The sequence below is a fragment of the Cinclus cinclus genome, chromosome 31 (assembly GCF_963662255.1).
Source record: "Cinclus cinclus chromosome 31, bCinCin1.1, whole genome shotgun sequence".
Lineage (NCBI taxonomy): Eukaryota > Metazoa > Chordata > Aves > Passeriformes > Cinclidae > Cinclus > Cinclus cinclus.
Genome location: NC_085076.1, coordinates 2,637,729 through 2,663,611, shown reverse-complemented (window position 1 = coordinate 2,663,611; position 25,883 = coordinate 2,637,729). Strand labels below are relative to the sequence as shown.

Here is a 25,883-nt window from a genome sequence, read left to right as displayed (position 1 = left end):
GGTGGGGCTGCAGGGGAAAACCTGGGAAAGAGGTGGGTTGGTGTCAGCAGAATGTCCTGTGGTTCTGTCTGATTTCCCATCAAACCGCAGGGTTTATCCGGGGATAAACACGGTTTATCCTGGATCCAGAGGAAATTCCTGCAGTTGCCCAACACGGGTCAGATTGCATCTAAATTGCTTCCAAACTGCATCCAAACTGTATCTAAACTGCATCCAAACTGCACCGAAACTGCATCTAAATTGCATCTAAACTGCATCTAAACCACATCCAAATAACATCCAAACTGCATCTAAATCCTCTTCCTGACATTCCCTTTCCATTTTTTCACCTCCAAGAACAACCACACCTCTGTAATTCCCACCCCCAGGTCCCTCAAGAGCTTCTCCCGTGGCTCAGAGTGTGGTGTGAAGGTCTAAAAATCCAAATCCAGACTCCAAATCCAGACCCCCAAATCCAGACCCCATCCAAGAAGGGACCTGGCTGAGTCTCACCAGCTCTGGAGCAAAGGCAGGTGCTGAACGTGAGCAGAATATGAGAGGCCAAGGGGCTCAGGGCTTTTATAAAGCTCTGAGTGCTCCCCTGCCAGTGAAGCATGCAGCAGGAACGAGGATTAAATTATTTACTGGCAAAACATCTCCTCCATTTGGATGCTGTTCCCGGTGCCTGGCATGTTCTGCTTGACTCACGATTTCTGATAAGTATCTTTTAATTATAACATCGTTCCCCAGCGGGGCACATAAAAGAGTGACATGGCCTAAGCCACACTTTGGCTGTGTGAGAGGGGTAATAAAGGAATTATTCACCCTCTGCAGGGGACAGGACACTGACGGGTGTCCTGTGAGTCAGGGGTGCTGATGGCACCGCTCTGGAGGAGCATTTCCATCTGAAGCACGAGCAGGTGATGGGAAGAGCCAGCTCAGAGTCACCAAAAATAAATTGTGCCCCTTGGTTTCGGCGATGAGGGGGCGAGGGTGGGGAGGGCCTGACACAATTTTTCCAGGGAATTACTGGCTGCCTCATTCCTGGAAGCGTTCAAGGCCAGGTTGGACAGGGCTGGGAGCATGGAAGGTGTCCCTGCCTGTGGGAGTTGGAGCAGGATGATCCCAAAGGTCCCTTCCAATCCAAACCATTCCCTGATCCTGTTTCTCCTCCATTTCTGTGTTCCAGACATGGAATTCCTAACCTCATCCCCAGGATGGTTTTTGAGGTCCCTCCCAACCCAAAGCACTCCACGATTCCACAGTTCTGGTGTCCCAGTTTCTGTCAGGTTTTTGGCACAGCAGCCTCGGGGTTAAACTGGTGGAGGCTTGGACTGGGTGGATGAGCCCCGTGGGGGTGAAAAAGAGGCAGATTCTGGTGCTGGGGTTGTTTGACACCTTAATTAAAACGTTAATTAATGGGATGGGTTTAGAAAATCCTTGGGTGGCACCAAATTGGGCTGGAATTGCTGAAGGAACAGTCCCAGAACTGGGATAACTGGGATGGGTTAACTGGGATGCAAGGGCTGGGAAAAAGCAGCTTGGAAGATGAACTGGACCAAACTGGAGCTGGAAGTGAGGGCAGAGCTGGCCCTTGGTCTGTGGGCTCTGAGTCACAGCACTGGGAACTGGGAAAAGGCTGGGAAGAAAATCCCGAATAAAAAAAAAAAAAAAAAAAAAAAGGCTCTCCTAAGGTAAATTCCACAGCTTTTTTTTTTTTTTTTTTTTTTTTTTTTTTTTTTTTTTTTTTTTTTTGGCTAGGGCTAGATAGGAGAAAAACAAATTGTTGTGGTGAAGAAAATGGGGATGGATTTCCTTTTTTTTTTTTTTTTTATTTTTTTTTTTTTATTTTTTTCCTTCCCAGTTTTCCGCGGTGGTTGTGTGAGGACACGGAGGCAACAGAAAGAAATCAAATTATTTATTGTAATGCACTTCGTGGGAGGTTTTTCTGGCGAGGTGAGGAGGAGGAGCAGCTCACCTGTGCGCCTGCATGAGCCTGGCCCGCACCTCCCTGCAGGAGCGAAAAGGCATCCCCGGCATGCACGGCCACGCGCTCATTAACATAATTAACATTTCAATGAGGATGCCCTCCCCGTGCACTGCTTCCATCCAGGGGATGATGGAATCCAGCTGTTGGTGCCCGGATTAGTTGGGAACCACGGCGGGGAGGATTTTCCACCGCCCAGCCTGGAGGAACCCTCCCGTGTGAACCCTGATTGTGATTTAAATGTACGAGTTTTAATTTAAATGTACAGGAGAGTTTTAATGTCTTTCAAGATCTCGTTGTAATGTCGGTGATGCTCGCGGGGGCAAGAAAGAGAGGAACCAGATTTGCTAAATATTTTTCAACTTTATTCTTGAATACACGGGGGGAAGATAAAATCGCAGGAGTCCGCGATGCTCCTGCCGTCACAGCGGTTCCTTTTTCCCTCGCAAAATCCTGGGGCTGCTTTCAAACAACCTTAAAATCAGACCCCAGCGAGAAGGGAAATCCGTGGAAATCCGATGGAGAACACCCGGCTGCTGCTCCCCGGGGAAAACCAAAACCCGGCAGGTTGAAATTCCTGCCGGGAATTTAAAGTGTCGGTGCTCGGGACCAAGCCGGGGGTCGGCCCGACCCCAAATCTGATGTGCAAAGAGGAACGAGGAGAGGGTGGGAGCATCCTTTGGGTCGGGGGGCGAATCCTCCACGAGCCGGGGGCTGGCTCGCAGGGGTTCAGTTCTTCACACAGAGCGGTACCAGGGTGACTTTCTGCTGCTGCTGCTGGTGGCCGGGATGTGGTGGCAGGGGGACAGCGGGCGGGCAGCAGCGGGGCACGGCCCGGGGGCAGCGCCGGATGCAGGGACAGCGATGCTGCAGCGGCAGGGGCTGCAGCACCACCGGGGGCTCCTCATCGTGCTCCGGGCACTGCTCCACTCTCCTGCGGGGCTTCCCGCAGGAATCGGGCTCCGGGCAGGGCGGGCGAGGCCGGTGCTGCTCCAGCGGCCGCCGGTGGATTTTCACGGGCGGGGGGCACACGGGGGGCACCGGGCTCACCTCCACCCTCCGCCGGGGCTTGCAGCTCTGCGGGGCTGGGCAGCAGCCGGGCTGCGGTGGGCACAGCTCGGCAGGGTGGCAGCCCTGGGGTGGGCTCTGGCAGGAGCCCTCGATGTCGTGGCTGAGGCTGCCGGGGTTGGGATTTTGGCAGTGCCCGGTGGAGCCGGGCCACGTCCAGCCCTTGTGGCCGCAGTCCGAGCAGTGCTGGCACAGCTCGTGGTCGGTGCCGCCTTTCTGGTAGAGCATCCTGGGGCAGAGATCACAGAACACGGGAGTTAGTGAGGGTGGGGAAGGATTCCGGGGTCATCCAGTCCAACCTGGGATCAACATCTCCCATCAGCCCAGATCTCTGAGTGCCACGGCCAGGAATTCCTCGGACACCTCCAGGGATGGGCACTCCGGACCTCCCTGGGCAGCCCCTGCCTGTCCCTGACCTCCCTTTCCATGGGGAAATTCCTCCTCATCCCAACCTGACCGTGCCCTGGCCCAGCTCCTCTCCTCCTGTCCCTGTTCCCTGCGAGCAGAGCCCGAGCCCCCTTCACTGCATCTCCTGCCAGGGAGCTGTGCAGAGCCCGAAATTCCCCCTGAGCCTCCTTTTCTCCAGCCTGAGCCCCCCAATTCCCTCGGGAGCTGCTTCTCCCATGACTCACAAATCCTTTGAGCATGACCAAGCCCTTGGGCATAAACAGCCTGGGAAAAAGAAAACAAAACACCGACTCCTTTTTTTTTTTTTCTTTTTCTTTTTTTTTTTGTCATTTCCAAGGAAAAAAACTGAGGAACGTGAGAGAATCCAACTCACCCTGCGAGCAGAAACGGGCCGGGCTGAGCAGGGAGTCGGAGTCCTGGGGACAGAGCTGGGGCTGAAAGCTTTTATACGTGGCCGAGCTCTCCTGGGAATGAGGCACGTCCTGGGAATTAATAGCTGAGCACTGAGGCCGCTGCCGTGTGTGTGTGTTTGTGTGTGTTTTGTTTCTGGCACTCTCTGTCGGATTAATCAGCCACAATTAGCGCCGGCCCAGCGCTCTGCAGGACCAGTGGCCATTATGTCATTAGCCCTGGTCATGCTCAGATCGGCTCCTGCCTCTGAGTCAGGTGGGATACGGGGATGCGGATACCTGGGATGCCGCGATGCTGAGTGGTGACCCCAAAAAAGAGGCTCCGGTGGCGGTGGGGAAAACCATGGGAAAATCCAGGAGCTCTTCCAGGGGAAGGGGAGGGAACCCAGGGTAACCACAGGAACTCCTGTGGGTGTCTTGGGGATGGGAATTCTGCATCTCTACGGGCACGGGGGGACAGAGGCGAGCCGGAGATGGGATTTTTGGGTGTTTATTCCCTGGTTTAAATGAATTCTTTCCCGAGTGGCTACGGCAAGGAAAAGCCTTTTATGTGTGGAAAGTCTGGAATGGGGACACCAGAGGAGCGATGACCTCACACAGAAACAATCCCAGGCTTTGCCAGGCACCTTCCTGTGCCACCTTTCTGGCATTTCAGCTTTGATTCACGTTCAGGGTAGCTGCTCCACTTTGCCTTTCTGCGGCAGAGACATTTTTTTAAGTACCAGGAAAATTCCTCTCCCGGGGTTCCAAAGGCATTTCCATGCGGAGCCTCTGCGAGGGATGCTCCGAGCTGTGCCCGGTTGGAATTTGGGTCTGAATCACTGGGAGAAGCATCCGCAGAATTCGGGGCTGTGGCTCCAGGGCTGCGCTGGCACCTGACAGGGTTCTGCTGTAATTTATTCCGTAGCTACAGGAGAAGTGGAATTGCCTGGCATGAAGCCATGGGATTTGTGTGGAAAGATGGAAAAGGACCTCGGGATCTGTTAGGGCCAAGCAGGATTTTAGGTTTTGAACTCATTGCCAGAGTCTCAAGTTTATGCTGGGTTTGGATTTTATTTTTTTTTTTTTTAATTTTCACATTAGAAGAGTTTTGGAGCCACTTCCCGAGGATTTAAAAAATCCCCAGGCGTGAATACTGAATTTCTGATCTGGCCTCTTGAAGTTTCCCACATTTTAATAGAACCCAGAGAAAATTACTCAGCATTTCTGGATCCTTCAGTCTGGACCTAAATCTGATCAACCTGGGCTAGTGGGAGATGTCCCTGTCCTTTAAAGTCCCTTCCAGCCAGAACGATCCTGGTCCATTTAATCAATTTAAGAACTCTTCTTTAAAGCTCAGCAAATTCTCTGGAAATATTCCCATTAGGAAAACAATTCAGCTCTGGCTTTGGGACCACAGAGATGCTTTGGTACAAACCGGGTCTCAAATCAGGAGAATTTCAAATAATCAAATAATTAAATGGAATTAAACTGATGCTCCTCTTGCTGAGGTGACTTTTTTCACCTGCCGGTCCCATTTTCCCCCAGGTGAGCACCAGCCCGAAGAGGCCACCAGGTGCACTGGGACATCGTCATCACAGAATGACAAACATGCAAAATTAATTACGTTAATCAATTAGGCAAATGCTAAACACTCCCACACTGAAACTCTTGTTTAAGGGATAAAGAGAAATGAATAAACACAACCCAGGAGTTTGCAGGATCAGAACTCACAAAATTTATTGTCTTGCACAGCTAATTGGGGATTAAAGAAAGGGGAGGGAGGAGGAGACATCCATCATCCCACACACCAGGAGGGGAAGGAAGAGCAGCACCAGAAACTCGCTGGGCAGCGGCTTCAGGGCACAGCAAAGCACCTAAAGGGGACTAAGAGCAGCAAAAAGAGAAGATCTGAGCATCCAAGAACAGCAGGAAGATCTTTTGGGGCGGTGTCCACATCTGGCCTCAGTTGCCGCCGCAGCAGCCGCCGCAGCAGCCGTTGTTGTTGCTGATGGTGTAGCAGCAGGACATGGGCATGCAGCAGGACTGCATGGGCATGCAGCAGGGGCTGCAGCACTGCATGGGGCTGCAGCACATCGGGGTCTTGCAGCACTGGGGGCTGCTGTAGCAGCACACCGAGTAATTATTTCCACCGCCGCAGCATCCGTTGGGCATCTTGGGGGTTGGTGGGAAGCTGGAAGGAGCAGAGAGAGGCCGTGAGTGGGAACACGGGTTTGGTTAAATGGGGTTAATTCAAAGCTCTCTTCATTCATTCACATTTGGGGACTCAGGGAGGGCGAACCCAGGCATTGTTTGTAAATGGTGGAACCCACAACTCCGCGTTTTTACCGCAGTGCAGGTGCCCAATGACACATTCCAGGGCACCTCTGGTGTCTTAGGAAGAGCAGCCCAGCACTGAGCCCTCACTCTGGGCCCTTCTGGAATGTTCTCCATCCCCCTCCCCTGCATGGTTAATACTCCCAGAGCATCCCCGAATGTCTCAAGCTCGTCCCTGTAACTCCTTGTGCAGAGTTCGTAAAACTCCGACATCCAAGCCCCATCCCAGACCCCAAGCAACACTTGGATCTGCTGCAAGAAATCCGAAATTCCCATTTGGGAGGTGAAGGAAGGGTTAGAAGTTCTCACTTACCCTGCTGAAGAGTGAGGAGAAGTGAAGGGAGGAGGAGACGAGCGAATGAAGTGAGCTGGGCCCGGAGCCCTTTTATATTCCCGGCCATCCTTCCTCCTGGAAGTGAGACAGCCATTGACCATTCCAGCTTCCCTGTTTATCCATCCAAACCCATATTTTTTAGCCATATGTGTCGCCTGGAATTTGCATTTCGCCTCATTACTGGAGATCACCACCCTCGTTCTGCCTCGTCATGGTTTAGCCTGGAGATAATCAAAGGGCTCCCATGAATTTGGATGAATTTGTCCTCCCCACAAACCTCGCGAGGGAGCCAAAAAATGTGGCCTCGTATCTGCTGGACTGAGATGTTCTGGGATTGACTCAGCAGCAGCTGGTGCTGAATCAGTGCCGGAGTCGAAACCGAGCCCCGGCGTCGTGCCGGGCGTTCCATTGGAAAGGAGCTTGGAGCAAATTGGGGAAATGTCAGGAAAATTGGAGGTGCTTGCTCCTGGCTGCTGGACACTCACGTGAGGAGCGTTCGGGGTGTCTGGGGCTCAGTCACCCGCACGTGACTCCGTGCAAATCCATTCTGGAATGGTTTGGGTTGGAAAGAACCCTAAAGATCACCCAGTTCCACCCCATGGGCAGGGACACGTCCAACCAGAGCAGGCTGCTCAGAGCTCCAGCCAGCCTTGACCTTGGACACTTCCAGGTTTGGGAAGTTCTCGTTTCATTCATTAAGGTTTGTTAGCAGTAGCGTTTTTATTATTATTCCAATTCAAAAGGTTAAGGGGCGGCTTTGCACAAAGGATGGTGGCTCTGGGGCTGGGTGTGACCCCAAATCAACATTTCCCTGCTGCAGCCTCCCCTAAAGTCTAGCAGGACCCCCCCTTGCCCAGCCCCCAGTGGGGAGGGAGGGATCTGGAGTTGGTGCAGGACCCTTGGAGGGTGTTGGAAGGGGAAGGGGCCAAGAATGAACCAAAGGTGAGAAGGTTGAGGAGGAAGAGAAGAAACAGCACCGAAACTGCTCCTCACTGGGCTGGTGGACCTGAGGGACTCAGGAAGAGAATTTGTTGAGGTGAAACCATTTTTTGGGAGGGAGAGAGAGGAAGGGAGGGACATGGAGGTGAGGCAGAGCCTTGGGCAGCTGAACCCTGGCAGGAACAATTCCAGGGAGGAATTTGGGGAGGAATTTTTGCACAGTCTGAAATTGCAGCTCTCAGATGAGGACCTCGCCGCATTATCCTGAGAGCTGCCTAATGAGAGGATGGTGGATCCTGCCGGGCCAGTTCCCTGCTGCTGCCTGACATCCTCAGGGATCCCGGGGCTGCTCGGGACGGGGGTCGGCCCAGGTGAGCGTGGACCAGCCCCGGGATGGTGACAGGGACCTCGGTTTGCTCTCTGTTCAGTGCGAGGGGGAGCAGGTTGAGATTTTAGAGCTGTTTCACCCCTGCAGGAAATTCCAAGAGCTCCTTTCCAGGCTTTCCTGGCATGAAAACAATTTCTTGGAGAAGCAAGGCAGGGAACTGTGACTCCTCTGTGAAGGGCAGGAGAACATGGGTGTCATTTCCTTCCTGGTGCGAGACACATTTATTTGTCTATCAATTTATAAATTTACATTTATTAACATAAACCCATTTATTAATTTACAAGGAATTAATGGGGCACAGGCAGAGGGATACACTCCCCTTGTGCCTCCTGAGGGAAATTTTCCTTTGGTGAATCCTGCAGCTGGGAGAAGGAAGATCGAGGTGGGCACTTCCCACCCCAGGTGGTCGTGCCCAGCTCTTGACCCGGACCATTTTTGGGGAGTGGGATGTGGATCACAACAAAGGGACTGAAGCAGGGTGGAAACAGATCCACAAAAGGACATTAAATGCACCAAAAGGACGGCAGTGCAGAACTTTCATGTTTTGGTGCAGCCCCGACTGACCCTCGAAATCAGCAGAGGTTTCTCAGCACTGATTTTACAGCTTCAGCTCAGTTCCATGTCCCCAGTGTCATTCTGTTCCCAGGGACTGTCTGTGGGTCCTGAGGAGGTTTTTGGCTGTCTGGAATCTGTGGAGCTTTCCTAGCCAGGATGTGTCTGTGTCCTTTCTGAAAATACTCCAGTTGTTTTGTGAGTTTATGAATTATTTTCATAGAATCAGAGACCGCTTTGGGTTGGAAGGGATCTTAGAAATCCACTTATTCTGCCCCCTGCCATGGGCAGGGACACTTCCACTCTCCCAGGTGGCTCCAAACCCTGTCCAACCTGGTCTTGGGCACTTCCAGGGATGACAAAACCAGAAATTCCCTGGAAAACCTGTGTCAGGCCATCACCACCCTCACAGGGAATGATTTGTTCCCAATATCCAAACTCAATTCCCCCTCTGTTGGTCTGACCCCGTTCCCTGTGTCCTGTCCCTGCAATTCCAGATGAAAAGTCCCTCTCCAGCTCCCCTGCAGATCCTGGAAGCTGCTCTGAGGTCTCCACACAACCTTCTTTTCTCCTTTTCTTTCCCCATTTTTCTGTTATTTTCTACTGAGAGGGCAAATATTGCTCCCAGAAACCCCAGTTTCAATTAATTTACCCAATTCTCTTTGCGTTCCCCTAGTGAACAGCTTGGAGACAGGAGAATCCCAAAACTGGGGGAAAAAATAAAACGCCAGGAAAAGGCGAAAAGCGCGGAAAAACCCTCAGGATCCACCAGCGGACAAACAGATCAACACCAGGAGGTTGCAGGGTCACAAACTAGGGATTTTATTGGGTTTTTTTTTCAGACAGATTGACAGTGATGAAAAGAGTGACACATCCCACACACCAAGAGGTAAAACGAAGAGCAGGACCGGCGCTCACGGGAGGAACTCGCTGAGCGGCGGCTTCAGGGCACATCACAAGCACGAGGTGAGGGAAGGCAGGAGGAGAAGAGGAGTTCTGCAGTCTCTAAGCACGGGAGGAGGAGAATTTGAGCGTTATCCATATCCACATCCATATCCGAGAGGGAATTAGCCGGGCCGGCCTCAGTTGCCACCGCAGCAGCCGCCGTTGTTGCCGCCGCAGCAGCCGCCGTTGTTGCTGCTGATGGTGTAGCAGCAGGACATGGGCATGCAGCAGGACTGCATGGGCATGCAGCAGGGGGTGCAGCAGGGGCTGCAGCACTGCATGGGGCTGCAGCACATGGGCCTCTTGCAGGTCTTGGGGCTGCTGTAGCAGCACACGGAGTAATTACTGCCACCGCCGCAGCATCCGGACATCTTGGAGATGGGAGAGGAGGCAAAGCTGGAAGGGAAAAAAAGAATTTGTCTTTTTCTCTGCTTGAATCTCCCCGAGGATGAGGCAGCCCAAAGGATTCTTATCCCCAAATCCATCCCAAACCAGCCAGGGATGTTCCTGCTGTCCTGAACCCCAGCACAGACTCCTGTGTTGCTGGCATTTTATTCCAGCGCTGGTTCTGCCAGAGAGAACCCACCTGGGTGCAGCCCAGAAACAATCTCTGGTCCCCAAAACCAATCTGTGATCCCAAATCTCATCCCAACCAGCCCAGAAAATCCTGGAGAAGCCCTGGGAAGCAGAGTCCCAAAGTAAAGACAAGTAGCAAAGCCCGACTTACCCTGCTGAGCAGTGGAGAGAGGAGAGGAGAAGTGGAGATGATCGAATGAAGACCCCTGGGCTCCAGGAGCTTTTTATACGCTCCAAAGCCTCCTCCCCTGGAAATGAGGCATCCCTTGGCAATTCCCTGACCCCTCACGTGCCTTCCTCCCGTGTTTAACCCCTGCCTATTTCTGTTTGCTCACCCCCTCAATTGTGTCCCCATAATTACTCATCCAGAGGAGCAACAGATGCAAATTTTCTAATGGATTTGCGTTAGTGGGACTGGGAGGGAGGGAGGGAGCTCTGAGGTATTCCCAGCCCTTCCCAAGGAATGACCTTGGGACACGGGGACGCTTAACAATGTGCCTGGGGGGAGCTAGGTGCTGGAGCAGTGGCACAACCATGCCTGGAACTCAGAGCTCTCATTGTCCAGGTGTCCCCTCTGCCTCTGGCCGGGATCTTTGCGGGTCAGTGGAAATTTTGGGTCAATGGGAATCCTTTTATCCCTGCCTCTGTGGTCAAAATTTAGGATGAAATTTCCCCTTTCTCAGTCTTGCTCTTGGGCCTCCCATCAGGGTGCTGGGTCCTCACACTCCCTGGGGTTTTTTTAAAATTTTTGTTGTATTATTAACATTTTCTTTTTACATTTTCCTCTGTGGAATGGATGGTTGAGTAGAAATGAATCAACAGTGAACACGTGAGGGTTTTTTCCACAACAATCCCATTTTCTGAGATTATCCCAAAGGTTTCTGAGGGCGCTTGTGGTGACCACGTTTGAGCGTGCACACGAGGAACTGAGGCCACGTGCAGAGCAGGGAGAAACAACCCCACGTCAGAAGATGCTGGTGGTGATTCCATGTGGCGAGAAGGGCCCACGGTGAAAGATGGGAATACCAGGGTGCTGAGGCAGCACCAATTCATGACAAAAAGAGGTGGCCATGACATCCAGGAGGCTCTGACTGTGAGGCTGACGTGGTGGCAGGTGATCCCTGGTGACTGGGACAGGATCTGCCTTTCCAGGATGTGACCATGACCTCTTGTGACGTCGCGTGTCCCTTCCGGAGTTGACAATTCCCTGGAATTGTCCCCAGGGGAGCATTGTTTTGGTCACCCAATAATCACTGAGAGTTGCCTGCAGGAAGCAACGTCCTCCTTGTGTAAACCCTCAAACATCTCCCCTGAATCAAGCATTCATCGCATTTTTATCGGGCTTTATTGTCCTGTTGGCCAAGATGATCCCAGTGTTGTAGTCATAGAAATTCGGGATGATTTGGGTTGGAAGAAAACCCAAAGATCATCCAGCCCAACCCTCCTGGATGGGCAGGGACACTTTCCACTAGCCCAGGTTGCTCCAAACCCCATCCAGGCTGGCCTTGGGCACATCCAGGGATGGGACTCCCATAGAACACCCTCACAGGGAAGGATTTCTTCCCCAAATCCCATCTAAACCTGTCTCTTCTCCAGGCTGAACCACCCCACCACTCGCAGCATTTACAGCATTTTCCCTGTTCAGTGCCATTTAACCTGCACTTGGGACACAAATAACACCTCCACAAAATTCCTTTTAGAGGCCACGTCCCATCCTGGGATGTCTTTGGGAACTTCCTTGGTGGTTCTGTGGGTTTGAGTTGCAGGACTTTTGTGGATCTGTTCCTGCAGCTTTTCCAATGTTGGGTGAGGCCAGGTCTGGTTTAGCTGGAGATGTCTCTGTCCATGGCAGGGGTGTTGGAATGAGGTTGATTTTAACATCCCGTCCAACCCAAAGCCATCCCACAAGTCTGTGATCCAAAGATGGAATGAATATTCACAGAAAGCTCTTTATAAAACATTCTGATATGGGATATCCTCCTGCCCGTGCACTGTGCCTGATTCACAACAAATAAAAACCCTCCTCAAGACCCAGGCAATGATTTCAGGAGAGTCAAACACGTAAAGAAGATGATTTTAATGTAGAGAAGATGATTTTAATGCAGATGTCGCATGTGAAGTTTGGAGGAAGCAAATCAAGCCAGAGCTCCGGGCATTTTCTCCAGACCTGCAATTCCGAGCTGAGTCCTGAATTTTAATAGCAAAGAAAGTCCCAGCTGGGGAGGGAAGGTATCCTTGACTCATGGGTTTGCTATTTTAGGAATGAGGCTTTTAAGTTGGATGCCAAGCCCGGGTTTCATTCCTGGGCTCGTAATCCAGGAACTCGTGGGGGAAATGCTTTGCTCACGTAAAAATCCTGATTTTGGGGTGTTTCTAAGCTTTTATTTTTGGAAGATGGTGGTGGGAAGAAGATGCTGCCTGCTGTCCAGTGAGTAGTGAATTCCTCTGGGAATGATTCCGAGATCACAGATGAGCTCCTGTGCATCTCACAACTTCCTCCCGAGGGCAGCTCCAATCTCTGCTCTGGGACATGGGACAGGAGCCCAGGGAAGGGCTGGAGCTGGGCCAGAGAAGGTCTAGGCTGGATATTTCTAGAAAGTTCTTCCTCAAAGGGTGCTGGGCACTGCCCAAGTTCCCCAGGGAATGGGCACGGCCCCACAGAGCTCCAGGAACATTTGAACAGCACTGCCAGGGCCAGGATGGGATTTTGGGGTGAGGATGGGATTTTGGGGTGTCTGTGGAGGGGCAGGGGTTGGACTTCATGATCCTGGTGGATCCTTTCCAAGTCAGGATATTCCAGGAGTCTCTGATTTGTGGAGTGCTGTGTTTTCAGAGGGTGCATTTCTGCCTCACTCAGTTTTGAGTTTTAATTACTGCAGCTTTCAGCTTTGTTGTAAAGTCTGAGCTGAGATGAATGTTCAGGAGGGGCAAGAAGGGATCAAGGAGTGGTCTGGGCTGGAAAGGACTTTAAAACTCATCCCATTTCTCCCCTGGCCACGAGGCACCTCCCACTGTCCCAGGCTGCTCCAAGCCCCAGTGGCCAGCCTGGCTTTAGACACTTCCAGGGGTCCAGGGGCAGCCACAGCTGCTCTGGGAATTCCATTCCAGAGGAGCGGGAATGCTCCACTTGCTTCAGACATGACATGATTTGTGCCAGCAGCCTCGACAACTCTTTGTGTCCCAAATGTTCTGTTGTGCCACTGGGACACATCCAGGACCTTGGCCAAGGGCACAGGGGGTGCCAGAATGAGGACAAATTTTGGGCAAAGTGACAGATCCTGGGCAAGGTGACAAACTCTGGGCGAGGTGACAAACAAAGCACAAAGCCATGTAAGAACCACCAAAAGACCAAATGTTGCATTTTGCTTAATGCTGAATTTTATTGTCTGCAAGTCAAGAGAGAAAATGAAGAGTGATCACAGTGACACCAAAGGTTTCCCAAACACCAGGAGGAGAATGAACACCTCAGTACTATCTAATGATAAATTGATAAATTCTGGGCTACAAAAGACAGTAAAAAATTAAAGACAGTCGATTACTAAAGGACAGAAAGAAGGAGCATCTTAAGTTTGAAAAGAAGAAAATCGCTACGAATGGGCTCCGTCATGATGAGAATGAGCAGCAGAGGAGCAGCTTTTCACTTCCTTGTGCCCGTTCCCAGAGGGGGAGCAGCTCAGCAGCTCTTCTTGATGCAGCACTGCTGGATGGGGATGCAGGGGGTGCAGAACTTCCTCACGGGGGTGCAACAAACCACCACGGGCTTCTTCACCACACACGAGCAGCAGGACAGCGACCCGCAGGGGCAGCAGCAGGGCCGGGGCACGCAGCACACGGACTTCTGGCACACCTTGGTGCAGCACACGGACTGCTGGCACGGGTCACAGCACACAGACTGGCACGGGTTGCAGCAGGACTGGCATGGGTCACAGCAGGACTGGCATGGGTCACAGCAAGGCTTCTGGCACGGGTCACAGCAGGACTGGCATGGGTCACAGCAGGACTGGCACGGGTCACAGCAAGGCTTCTGGCATGGGTCACAGCAGGACTGGCACGGGTCACAGCAAGGCTTCTGGCATGGATCACAGCAGGACTGGCACGGGTCACAGCAAGGCTTCTGGCATGGGTCACAGCAGGACTGGCACGGGTCACAGCAGGGCTTCTGGCATGGGTCACAGCACACAGTCTGGCATGGATCACAGCAGGGTTTCTGGCATGGGTCACAGCAGGACTGGCACGGGTCACAACAAGGCTTCTGGCATGGATCACAGCAGGACTGGCACGGGTCACAGCAGGGTTTCTGGCATGGGTCACAGCAGGACTGGCACGGGTCACAGCAAGGCTTCTGGCATGGATCACAGCACACAGTCTGGCATGGATCACAGCAGGGTTTCTGGCATGGGTCACAGCAGGACTGGCATGGGTCACAGCAAGGCTTCTGGCATGGATCACAGCAGGACTGGCACGGGTCACAGCAGGACTGGCACGGGTCACAGCAGGGTTTCTGGCATGGATCACAGCAGGACTGGCACGGGTCACAGCAGGGCTTCTGGCACGGGTCACAGCAGGACTGGCATGGATCACAGCAGGACTGGCACGGGTCACAGCAGGACTGGCACGGGTCACAGCAAGGCTTCTGGCATGGATCACAGCAGGACTGGCACGGGTCACAGCACACGGTTTTCTGGCAAGGGTCGCAGCAGCGGGACTGCTGGCATGGGGAGCAGCACACCGTCTTGCAGGGACTGCAGCACACAGTCTTGCATGGGCTGCAGCACACTGTCTTGCAGGGACTGCAGCACACAGTCTTGCACGGGGTGCAGCAGACGGTCTTGCTCTTCACGACAGAGCAGCATCCTGTGGAACAGCATCCAGTGGAGCACATGGTGTTGGGAGAGGAGTGAAGGGTGGCCGGAGCGAGGACCTGAAACACAAAGGACTTGGAGATTGAACCTGTGTTTCCAGCCCCATATCCCATCCCATCCCATCCCATCCCATCCCATCCCATCCCATCCCATCCCATCCCATCCCATCCCATCCCATCCCATCCCATCCCATCCCATCCCATCCCATCCCATCCCATCCCATCCCATCCCATCCCATCCCACCCTCTGTCTTGTTTCTTTGGCTTGAGTTGGAAACCCAAGATCCTCGCAGTCATGGAACCACCTGTGCTCTGTACCAGAGAGATCTGAACTCTTCTGGGGATTGCCCGAGCTGGGCTCATCCAGGATGTTCCCTCCCCAAATTTCCACCCTGACCAGCACATTTTCCACTGTGCTCTCTCCACCTTCTCCAAGAGGCAACAGATCAACAGCGTCAAAAAAATCTGGATTTCAGAGAGAGCTGCAGGTCATGGAACCCTGCAACCATGGAATGCTGAAAACGTGGAATCGTAAAACCTTGGAATCAAAAACCCATTGACTCCCAAAGCCATGGAATCAAAAACCCCTTGACTCACAAAGCCATGGAATCAAAAACCCATGGAATCAAAACTCAGGGAATCCCAAAGCCATGGAACCAAGAACAATTTGGCTCAGAAACACCCTTAAAGCTCCACCCAGCCCAATGCCCTGCAGAAATCAGACACAAAGCCCCATCTCATCGCTCACCAACACCAAAAGAGACCTGAGGATCCCTGGCAGGAGACACTCACCGTTCTTGCTGGGAGCTGAAGGTGTGTGAGGAGCAAAGGCGCCCGGACACCTTTTATTGAGGTCGGAATTGTCCTGCCGGACATGAGGTACCCCCCAGCAATCTGTGATTTACGCACCAAACCTGTACTTATTCACCCCATGGGCCTTCATGTGTTTAGTCTTTGCCTCGTGGCTTTTGACCAACCCCTCAATTTTGGGTCATTACCAATTTGTCGTGTGAATTTTTTACAATTTTTTAATGTCCAGTTAATTCTTGTGGGATGCTTGGAGGGGTTGTTTCTGCTAGCTTTGCATATGGTGTGGCTGCTGCGTGGATATGATTAATTGACATAAAAATCCTAGTTAAGATCTAGGTGCAGTGGATTCCAGAAGCTTCTGGATGTCAGTTGCTCCTTGATACGATTTAAAAAATAGAATTCCATGAAGTGCAATTCTACGGTCCCGTGCTTTTTGTCTGAATGCAGAAATGGTGAAGCCCCAAATCCTTCTCTGGGGCCACCAGAAGGGCAAATCCTTGCTAGGAGGGTCTTTAGAGATCTTAGCATTATGTGAGGATAAATTAGCAAAACATCATTTTATACAGGTTTGCTTGCTCAATGAAATGTTAAACAGTGAATGGAACAGGAGCACATCTTTCCAAAAGAAAAATGAAAACAGTGCTCAGCCTGAAACCTCTGAAATGTAAAATAACAATTTAAATCTTATAGGGTAGCAAAAAGAATTTTATTGTATGGGTGAGTTGTGAACTGGGGCAGGAAATGCAAAATTATTCATTAAAATCGTAGATATGAATATAGCAAATTATAAAACTGAGAGAATTTTATATGTGACAGAAAATTCAAAGTGACTGAAAACACCCAAGAAAGTTCTCAGCATCTCATCCCACGCTGCCTCATCCCATCTGCACACATTTTCCCATGAAAATAGAATTATGGGATCATGGAATATCCCAAGCTGGAAGGGACCCACAGGGACCATCCCATCCACCCGTGCCTGAGGTCGGTGTCCAAACTCTCCTTGAGTCTCAGGGCCTGGCCAATATCAAATATTCCCACTGCAATCTGGAAATTTGGGATTGGTTTTGGAAATCCGGAATTGGTTTCAGGTCTAATCAGAGCCAGCATTTTTCCCAATTCCTCTCTGATGTATTCAAATAAAAGCAAAATACAAAACCACTCTCGAAGTTTTGCATCCTTGTTTATGCTCAGCCTATCTCGATCTGCAAAATTCCTGTTCGATTATTTTCAGATTCCAAGATGCCCTGGAGTAATGGAAGAGCCACCCACGGATGTTAATTCTGGAAAAACTCATTAGTGCTGATGCTAATGACCATGTGATCAGTCATTAATGGGGGATGCTAATATCTGTTTTGCATAAAAGCACCCGTGGGATGCCCTGAGCACCTCTCAAAGATCTCAAATTAAGCCACGACTTTATAAAAAATTATCTCTGTCCGGTCAGGAAAAACTCACGGGACTCACGGTGAGTGACCCTGAGCTGAGTGACCCCGAGCTGAGTGACCCCGAGATGAGTGACCTTGAGTGACCCCAAGATGAGTGACCCCTGCCTGTGAGTGACCCCGGGGTGAAATATTTGGAGCAAGGGCTGCTCCTGCTGGGGGTCCCCTCCATCCTTGGAGACCCCTCACTCCTGCTGGGCTGAAGGAGGGCAGATTTTGGCTGTGTTTGCTCCTCCAGTTTGGGACGTTGAGGACACTTTGGGTCACCAGAACCTTGTGCCTCTGTTTCCCCTCAGTTCTGCTCCTGATTGGCTGCGTCACGATTTGAGGAGCTGGTCCTGCTTCGAAGGATTCCCAGGACCGTGAAGTCACTGCTTCTCCAGGCAAGGTCATGCCAAGGTCAGCGTTCCGGTTCCCTCATAGCTTAATTTCCTATTGGGTTCAGGTGTGTTAATGACCTTGAGCCAGGTGCCTTAATTAGTGATTGACATTCACACCGACCGAGCAGCCTCGGCTCAGGGAATTCCAGAGCCTGCTAAGAAGGGGCAGGAAACTCTGTCATTTCTGACATCCAGAGAGAGGAGGTAAAGGAGGAGAGCTTGGCCAAAATGAGGCCGTTTTGAGTTGACTTTGGATGGATTTGGTGCACAGATTCATCCAGCGAGCCAAAAAAAACCCCCATTGTTACAGCTGGATGTGGACACCAGAGGTGTTTAAAGCTCTGCCAGGCGGAGTCATTGACCCAACAGCGATTTTTACGGAGGAAAATATTCAAATCAGGGCTGTAAAATTTCTCAGTTGTGTTTTGCTTTGAGAGAAAGGCTCTGGAAGATGCCCAGAGGGGAAGAGCTCTGTTTGTTTGGATTGGGGATCCAGGAAAACAAACCTTGCTGGGACACAGCCGAGGCAAATTCCTCCCCATGAATCCCTGGTGGTTTCCTCACAGTTTATCCTGGTTGTGGAATCCTCTGCATCGTTATTGGACCTGCCCTTGGCAGAGCAGAAATGTCCCTTTGGGCGACCTGGATTTCTCTTGCCAAATGTTTGTGGTTCTCCAAGGCCTCCCCACCCTCACAGGGAAAAATTTCTTCCTTTTATGCCACTTAAAACTCCTCTCCATCACTCTGGAATAATTTCCCCGTGTCCTGTCATTGCAGTTCCTGAGGAAAAATCCCTCTCCAGCTTCCCCGGAGTCCCTGCAGATCCTGGGAGGGGTTCTGGGGTCTCCATAGGCTCAGCATTCCCAACATTCCCAGCCTGGATCCACAGGGAAAGGCTCCTTATCGACTTTGTGACCCTCTGTGGATTTGGAAAAGGAAATAAAACCATGGTCAGTGACAGAGGAGAAAGTTGGAAGCTGGGGCAGCACAGGGTAGTGAAAGTCTCTGTTGCAAGACCGAACCTGGGGCCACAAAACCTCAGGAACCCAATTCCCACCTTCAGGGAGGGCAGGAATGAGTAAGAAAATTATTTATTTTTCAGGCTTCTGTGAGGCTGAGCCACCTCCTAGCAAGGGCAAGAACCCCCAGGCATGTGAATCATCCACTGCTCTGTCCCGGCTGCAACTTTTCCTTTTTAACCCATTCCTCTCTAATGAGCATTTCCCCCATAACCTATAAATAACTAATTCCAATTGCTTATTGACCAACTGGTCATTTAGCGGCCGTTGCAGCACTCAACTCATTCCAGGCTCTTTCCCATGCCAGGGATGGGTGATGAGGGATGAATCACGCCAGGGAAACCTTTGTTTGTTTTACACTGCAGAAAACTGGTTAATTGAGGTTGTTCCACGTTCCAAACCCTGCAGGAATTGGTTTTATTTTGGTTCCAAAAATAGCAGAGGCTCTGAAAGCACAATTAGGCGGGGAAAACATGAACGGACAGGTCAGGTGGAAACCTGAACCCCCAACATCTGCTGAGCCCAGGGCAAGGATTAATTTCCCCCAGGAATTCACCCCACATGCTCCTCCTGGCCCTGGAGGGTTTTTCCATGGATTTCACGTTTCCTTGGCACCCCTCTGGCTCTAGGGGTTAAACAATGCTTCTAAACCCACAGGAAAATGGAGATGCCACCAGACCAGCATGGAATCCCAGAGCAATCCCAGAGAAAAAAGGTCCCAGGCCACCAAATCCAAGCTGTGCCCGATGGCCAGGGCACTGAGTGCTACCTCCAGGAATTCTTTGGACACCTCCAGGGATGGGCACTCCAAACCTCCCTGGGCAGCCCCTGCCAAGCCTGACCCCCCCCTTTCCTGGAGGAAATTCCTCCTGATTCCAACCTGAGCCTCCTGCCAGGGAGCTGTGGAGGGCAAGGTCCCCCCCAAGCCTCCTTTTCTCCAGCCTGATCCCCCCAGCTCCCTCAGGAGTTGTCCATTCCCTTCTCGTACTGCCCCAGCCCCTTCCCCAGCTCCGTTCCCTTCTCTGGACACGCTCCAGCCCCTCAATGTCCCTCTTGCCCATCGATGCAGCCTATTTAATGAAAACATCCAGGACTGTTAGGTCAGCTTGAAACACCATTTTTATTTTCTTGCTGGAGAACGAAGCAGCAGAGCAAGAAGGGAACCATTCCCAGCGTCGGCAGAGGAAAGATAAACAGCTCAGATCTCCTTAAAACCAGAGATTTCATCCCAAAACTGCGTCGCCTCGGGCAGTTTTAGAAGGCTTTGCTTGCTGAGAAGTGCCAAAGCGAGCACGGAGAGCAGGTCCTGCCCTCAGTATTTGGGGTACATTGGCAGCTTGCAGATGTTCTTGGTGACCTGGGGACAGACTGGGGGGCAGTAACGCTGCACTGGGGGGCAGCAGGGCTGCACCGGGGGGCAATAGCGCTGCACTGGGGGGCAATAGCGCTGCACTGGGGCACAGCAAGGTGTCACGTAGCTGAACTTCTGCACAGGCTGCCTCTGGATGGTGTAGTGGCACGAGGGCCCCGAGTCGTGGCAGGAGGAGCGGGACCCGTGGCAGGAGGAGCGGGATCCGTGGCAGGAGGATTCGTAGTCGTGGCAAGACCCGCGGGAGCACATCCTGGAGTTCTGGCAAGGCTGTTTGGAGCGAGGGATCAGCACCGTGAGAGCAGGCTCTGATTCAATCCTTACTATTCCACCCCCCCCCCCCCCGCCTTTCCTTTTTAGTGATTTTTTATTTTCTTGGGATCTCCCATGAACTATTTCTCCCCATTTTTTACCTTTAATCCAGACCCAGCACCCCTTTGATCCCTCCTGGATCTGCTGGGTGTGCTCTGGGAATTGGGGTGTGAAATCAGGTCCCTGTGAGTTAATTGGAGCCCATCTGCCAAACCCCAGTTCCAGCGGAGTTTGGGTCACCCCAGGATCCCTCTGGGGGCTGCACCTTTCCTGGGAATCCTTGGAAGGAATCCTTGTCCCTCCATCTGCCATTCCCCATCCACCCCTCAGCACAGGCAGGAGGCTCTTCCCTAAATCCCAGCTCCATAAAAACCCTGTGGTGGAGGTTTCCTCTCTATCAGCAAGAACAGAAATGGTAAAATTGCTCTTAATTTTTCTTACCCTCTGCAGCTGCAGCGAGAATTTTCTGGAAGCGAAGGTGAGCGGTTGTGGAGGACGGGGCTGAGGGACCTTTTATACCCTCCTGAGGTTCTCTGGGAAGTGAGGCACCTCCTTGCCACGACACTTTAATTAATTCTGTGTCCAATCCCGCCGATGTTTGCACTTCCCCTGATTTGAGGTGTTCCCTCCGTGACGCACCGGGCCTCGTCCCGCTGGCGATTCCCAACGCAGGGATTTTGGAAGGCTCCTGTCTCCCATTTCCTGGAGACTGACACTGATGTGACGGGTGTTAATTAGGGATGAGGGACAAACTGGGATTGCATCAGGAAAGGTCTCAGAAACGCTGACTCCTGCTCCCGTTGGGTGCAGGTGACAGCTCAGGGTTTTAATTCTCGTGTTGCTGAGTGCCAAGAGGAAATGGGATTACCAGGCTGCAATTCCTGAGGATGGCACAACCCTGGAAAATCCAGCGGGATCTCCTCAGCTCCCTGCGATGGCAACAGAGAAAAATGTTCCTGTGTCTTCACGTGTCCCTCGACTTGGCAGATGCCTGGGATGATCCCATCAGGTTGTTCCACAGGTTATTAATGCGTAAGATCGGAGAAAAAACACCTGACCCTGAGCTCTGCACGAGGTTTGAGGATTTGAGTTTTCCCATTCCTTGGTTTCTCTTTCCTTCTCACGTTTTTTTCAGCTGACCTCACCAAAGGATTCAGATGGGAGGAGCTGGAGTTTGAGCAAATGCTGGGTTTTGTCACTGCTGGTGGAAGTTTGGGCACTAAAACTGGATTTATGGCCCTGTTTCACTCAGAGTTTGAAGTATAAGAAAATGAAACTCCTCAGCCTGGGGAAGTGTGGCCCATTCGAGCACTTCACTGCCTGGGAAGGGAAAATCTCCCAAACCTGGGGAGTCCCACTGCTGTTCTCCAGGTTGAAGGCAGCTGGTTCCTCATGGGGGGTTTTGTGGAGCAAGGGAGGATGGCAGGAACTCCTCAGGGATGTTTGGAGACCCACGTGTGGGGCCCTCAGCAGGTGCTCTGGTGACAAAATGGGAGCTCGTGGGACAGTTCTCCTCTTGCATCACATTGATGCTCTCCAAAAATCTTTCCACCTCCTCAAGAGCCTTCCAAAAACACCCCAAAACCATCTCTGAATCTTTGAGATTCAGGGCCTGCTCAGGAAAATGGGATCTCAAAAGAGTTCCCACCATACTTTGTTCTTTTCACAGGAATTTGGGCCTTTCAGATATCTGGAAATTTCTACCCAAGGTCAGAAATAGAGCTCGGAGTAAGTTATTACATATTGAGAAGGACCACTGGCAACTGTGACCTACTTATTCCACTTCCGTTTGATTTCTGGAATCGCTGAGGTGGGAAAAGCCCTCCCAGATCATCAAGTCCAATCTTTCACCATCTCCCCCTTTCTTTTCCTGATGTGTCTTTTATTCATTCCCAAATGAACGTGGGAACTATTTGACACCAAATATTGGGAAAGAAATCTGAATAGAAAAACCCCTGAAAAAATTACAAAAAACCTTCCCAAGGAGAAAGACAATAACGGAATTCAAAGGCAACGAGGGTCTCATGAATCAGATTTATTGTTTCCCACACCCAGATGAGTCTGGAACAGAAGTGCAAGACAGAGAAAGATTCCCAACAAAGGAATTATGCCCTGAGTAATTAGAAAGAACATTTCCCAAATAATTAGCAAGAATAAGACCACGAACATTAATTAGGGGAACATTCATCCCCACCAGGACCCTCCACGGCAGAGATTTCAGCACAGATCAGACAAGCCGAGGTCGGAGCCAGGATTGGATCCAGTTCAATACTTGGGACACGCCGGTGGAAGGTTCCAGATGTTCTTGGTGTACTGGGGGCAGTAGGGGACAGGGGGGCAGTAGGGGACAGGGGGACAGCAGGGGACAGGGGGACAATAGCGCTGCACGGGGGGACAGCAGGGGACAGGGGGACAATAGCGCTGCACGGGAGGACAGCAGGGCTTCACGTAGGTGCATTTCTGCACCGGTTGTCCCTGGGGGTAGCGGCAGGAAGGCTCCGGCTCGTGGCAGGAGGAGCGGGATGAGTGGCAGGAGAACCAGGAACGGAGGCAGGAGGAGCGGGACCCGTGGCAGGAGGACTCGTAGTCGTGGCAGGAACCGCGGGAGCACATCCTGGAGTTCTGGAAGGGCTGGAGGGAAGAGAGAGATGGTCAGGTTGGGATCTCTCCCATCTGCCCCTTCCGCGTTTTCCTTGGCTCTTGTTGGGGACTGGGATGGGAACTGTTTCCCTGTTTTGTGAAGTGTGGGATATCGTGGCCCTTCCTTTTGGAGGACACTCCATGATGGCGTGGCTCTGACCAGAATTTCCCTCTCAAGATGCTCCTGTTGGCTTTTTAGGGAAGAATTTCCTTCCGAAGAAATTTCCTTCTGCTCTGGCATGTCTGAGCTCTCTATGTCTCCATCACCTGCCGGGAATGAATTTCCTGCTGGCTCCCAAAGACTCCCTGTCTTCAATTCCTCCCGTTTTTCTGCCATCCCACCCATGAGCAAACCGAGTGTGTGTTCAGGCACCCAGTCACCAAAAATAAGGAATTTCTACAACAAAGGCAAGGTCTAAACACAGAACTCTGTGAACTCCTGCTGCTCAAGAGTAGATAAATCGACATAATCCAACTCACCCTTGGCTGGAGCAAGAGGAAGAGCTCGAGGAGCTGGTGCTGAGTGAAGGATGGACAGGGAATGCTGGACTTTTATATCTCCCAAAAGCTTGTCCCAGGAATTAGGCACCTCTTGGCAATGCTGACACAAACCCTCATATTCATATTTTTCCCGTGTCTCGTTTTTAGCATTTCCGACTTGACGCAGTCAGGAAAAAAAACCCTACAATGACTTTTTTCCCTCAGCACTTTAATAAGCAAGGAATTTCCCAATCTGCTTAGAAGGGAATTCTGGAGGTAGTTGCATATTCCCGTGGCAAAAAATGAACCTATCCCTGGAGTTATTAAGTGATTTGTCGTTGGGCAACCGGGGTTGCATCAACTCCGGAGCGTTGACTCCTTCCCTTCCCCGTATGCTGCTCCTGGTTCTCTGTGGCAGAGTCACATTTCGATGGATAGGGACACAATTAAGGGACTGTAATTAAGAGCCACAACTCCCAGGGACTTCATTAGAGGGAGGTCCTGGTGATTACCTCGCACCCAACGCCTTGACTCCGGAGGTGACGTCCCCAGTCCCGATTTTTTCCATTCCGTTTGCTGGACATCAGCTGCTTTTTTTTTTTTTTTTTTTTTTTTTTTTTTTTTTTTTTTTTGTTTGGCCACTATATTTTCCTGTCCACGTATCCTCACCAGGAAGGGTTTGGAGGAGGGAGGGGGATTTCACCTCTTTGCAACCCCATCTTCAATCTCAGATTTTTGTGGAATCCCATTTTTTTAAAAAGTTTTGGAATTTTTATTCATTCCCACGTTTTTCTCTCTGCTTCCAAGTTTCTCTAGGAGCACCCCAAGTTTTAGGACAGTAAAATGGGCGATTGTCACTTTCCTGGGACTTTTATCCAGGTGAGTGTCACAGGAACAACTCAGGGATGATCTTTATGGCCCCTCCCAACCCAAAATATTTTATGATTCTATGATTTTTTTTAATTTATAAATTATTTATTTAAATTATATATTTATTTATTTATTTGTTTATCAAGCCATGGTTCAGAAACACAAAAGCTTTAAAGAAAATCTTTTAAAGCCAATCCCTGCTTAGGAAAATCTGAAGTTTTGTGGGAGCTGCTGTGAGCTGTAATGTAGAAATGGGTGGAAAAAATTCATCTGGGTGGAAAAAATTCCTTTTTGGGGGAGGCCCTTGGGTCAGTTCTCCATCAGGCAAGAGGAGTTCATGGAACCAGGGAATCATGGAATGATTTGAGCTGGAAGGGACATTAAAGATCATCCCATTCCACTGTCAGAGCTATTAATTCAAGCTGAGTGGGGTTTGCTGAGCTCCTGGGGAAGCTGATGCAGCCACAGAGCCTGTTCTAGAACTGGTGTCTCAGCTGGACGGCGAGATAAGGAAACTCTGAGGTTGTCAAATGTCCAGAGAGGTTTCACACTCATTTTTAAGTGCCTACAATTGCCACTGAAAACAGTAATTTGGGGCTCAGTGAAAGAAGGAGGGTTAGGAAAACCCACGAGGTGCTTATTTGCATTTATTAGACACCTCACAGTGTTTGTGACTGAGTCAGAGGCACAAATGAAGTGTGAGGAGCTGAGGAGGGGACTCAGTTCTGCACTGAGTGGAATCCTGGAATGGACCTTAAATGTCCCCAGCGCCATCCCTGCCATGGGCAGGGATACCTCCCCCTGTCCCTGGGTGCTCCAAACCCCTTCCATCCTGGCCTTGGACACTTCCAGGCATCCATGGAATCACCTGTGCCTCACCACCCTCATGGGAACAATTCCTTCTGGGTATAAATGTGTAAATTCATATTCTGTGTGTCAATATGTGAATAAATAGGGTGCAGGTGAGCTCCCTGAGCCTTCCCCTGCTCCAGAAACTCCTCTGAAATCACTGGCTTTTGTTATTCTGAAATTTCAGGAATATTTTGTGATCAGCTTGAGGAGAAAAGGGTGAGAAGTGCTGTCTAAGAGGCAACAATTATTCTGAAGAAAAAATGTCAAAGAACAAACAGACCATAAACCTCTTTTGCTTTTGGAAATCAAATTTTATTGTTTTGGAGGTGAAAAGCAGCAGGAATCATTCCCAGCTTTACAGAAAGCAACCTGAGCTGGGTCTTGTGTGCTGAGCAAATTCAACCCAACAGGAGCAGTACCAGGAACCCAAATCTAATCAGGGATGAGGAATTCAAGGATCAGATTAAAAACTGGGACTAAGGAGCCATCAGTCCAAGAACCAGGAACCCAAATCTAATCAGGGATGAGGAATTCGAAGATCAAATTAAAAACTGGGACTAAGGAGCCATCAGTCCAAGAACCAGGAACCCAAATCTAATCAGGGATGAGGAATTCGAAGATCAAATTAAAAACTGGGACTAAGCAGCCTTCGATCCAAGCTTTAGGCGTGGAGAGGATCCAGTGCCAGGTCCTGCCCTCAGTATTTGGGGTACATTGGCAGCTTGCAGATGTTCTTGGTGACCTGGGGACAGACTGGGGGGCAGTAACGCTGCACTGGGGGGCAGCAGGGCTGCACCGGGGGGCAATAGCGCTGCACTGGGGGGCAATAGCGCTGCACTGGGGCACAGCAAGGTGTCACGTAGCTGAACTTCTGCACAGGCTGCCTCTGGATGGTGTAGTGGCACGAGGGCCCCGAGTCGTGGCAGGAGGAGCGGGATTCATGGCA

General features: G+C 51.1%; 5 protein-coding genes across 5 annotated transcripts; all 5 read right to left on the bottom strand.

Annotated features, from left to right (window-relative positions):
* Positions 1–2,695: 2,695 nt before the first annotated feature.
* LOC134055314 (putative small proline-rich protein 5) lies at positions 2,696–5,421 on the bottom strand. Its single transcript, XM_062511578.1, has 2 exons — positions 5,357–5,421; positions 2,696–3,263 (listed from the first exon to the last, which is right to left on the bottom strand). Exons 1-2 carry the CDS (start codon positions 5,419–5,421, stop codon positions 2,696–2,698), a joined length of 633 nt encoding a protein of 210 aa, XP_062367562.1.
* A 375-nt stretch (positions 5,422–5,796) lies between these two features.
* LOC134055312 (keratin-associated protein 4-3-like) lies at positions 5,797–6,006 on the bottom strand. Its single transcript, XM_062511577.1, has one exon. The coding sequence runs from the start codon at positions 6,004–6,006 to the stop codon at positions 5,797–5,799; it is 210 nt and encodes a 69-aa protein (XP_062367561.1).
* A 3,457-nt stretch (positions 6,007–9,463) lies between these two features.
* Positions 9,464–9,697, bottom strand: LOC134055311 (keratin-associated protein 4-4-like). Its single transcript, XM_062511576.1, has one exon. The coding sequence runs from the start codon at positions 9,695–9,697 to the stop codon at positions 9,464–9,466; it is 234 nt and encodes a 77-aa protein (XP_062367560.1).
* Positions 9,698–13,575: 3,878 nt separating this feature from the next.
* Positions 13,576–17,408, bottom strand: LOC134055310 (keratin-associated protein 10-4-like). Its single transcript, XM_062511575.1, has 6 exons — positions 17,205–17,408; positions 15,556–15,628; positions 15,008–15,189; positions 14,714–14,823; positions 14,083–14,668; positions 13,576–13,767 (listed from the first exon to the last, which is right to left on the bottom strand). The coding sequence occupies exons 1-6, from the start codon at positions 17,406–17,408 to the stop codon at positions 13,576–13,578; spliced, it is 1,347 nt and encodes a 448-aa protein (XP_062367559.1).
* A 4,952-nt stretch (positions 17,409–22,360) lies between these two features.
* LOC134055209 (putative small proline-rich protein 5) lies at positions 22,361–22,708 on the bottom strand. The gene has a single exon (XM_062511373.1). The coding sequence runs from the start codon at positions 22,706–22,708 to the stop codon at positions 22,361–22,363; it is 348 nt and encodes a 115-aa protein (XP_062367357.1).
* Between the last annotated feature and the right edge of the window lie 3,175 nt (positions 22,709–25,883).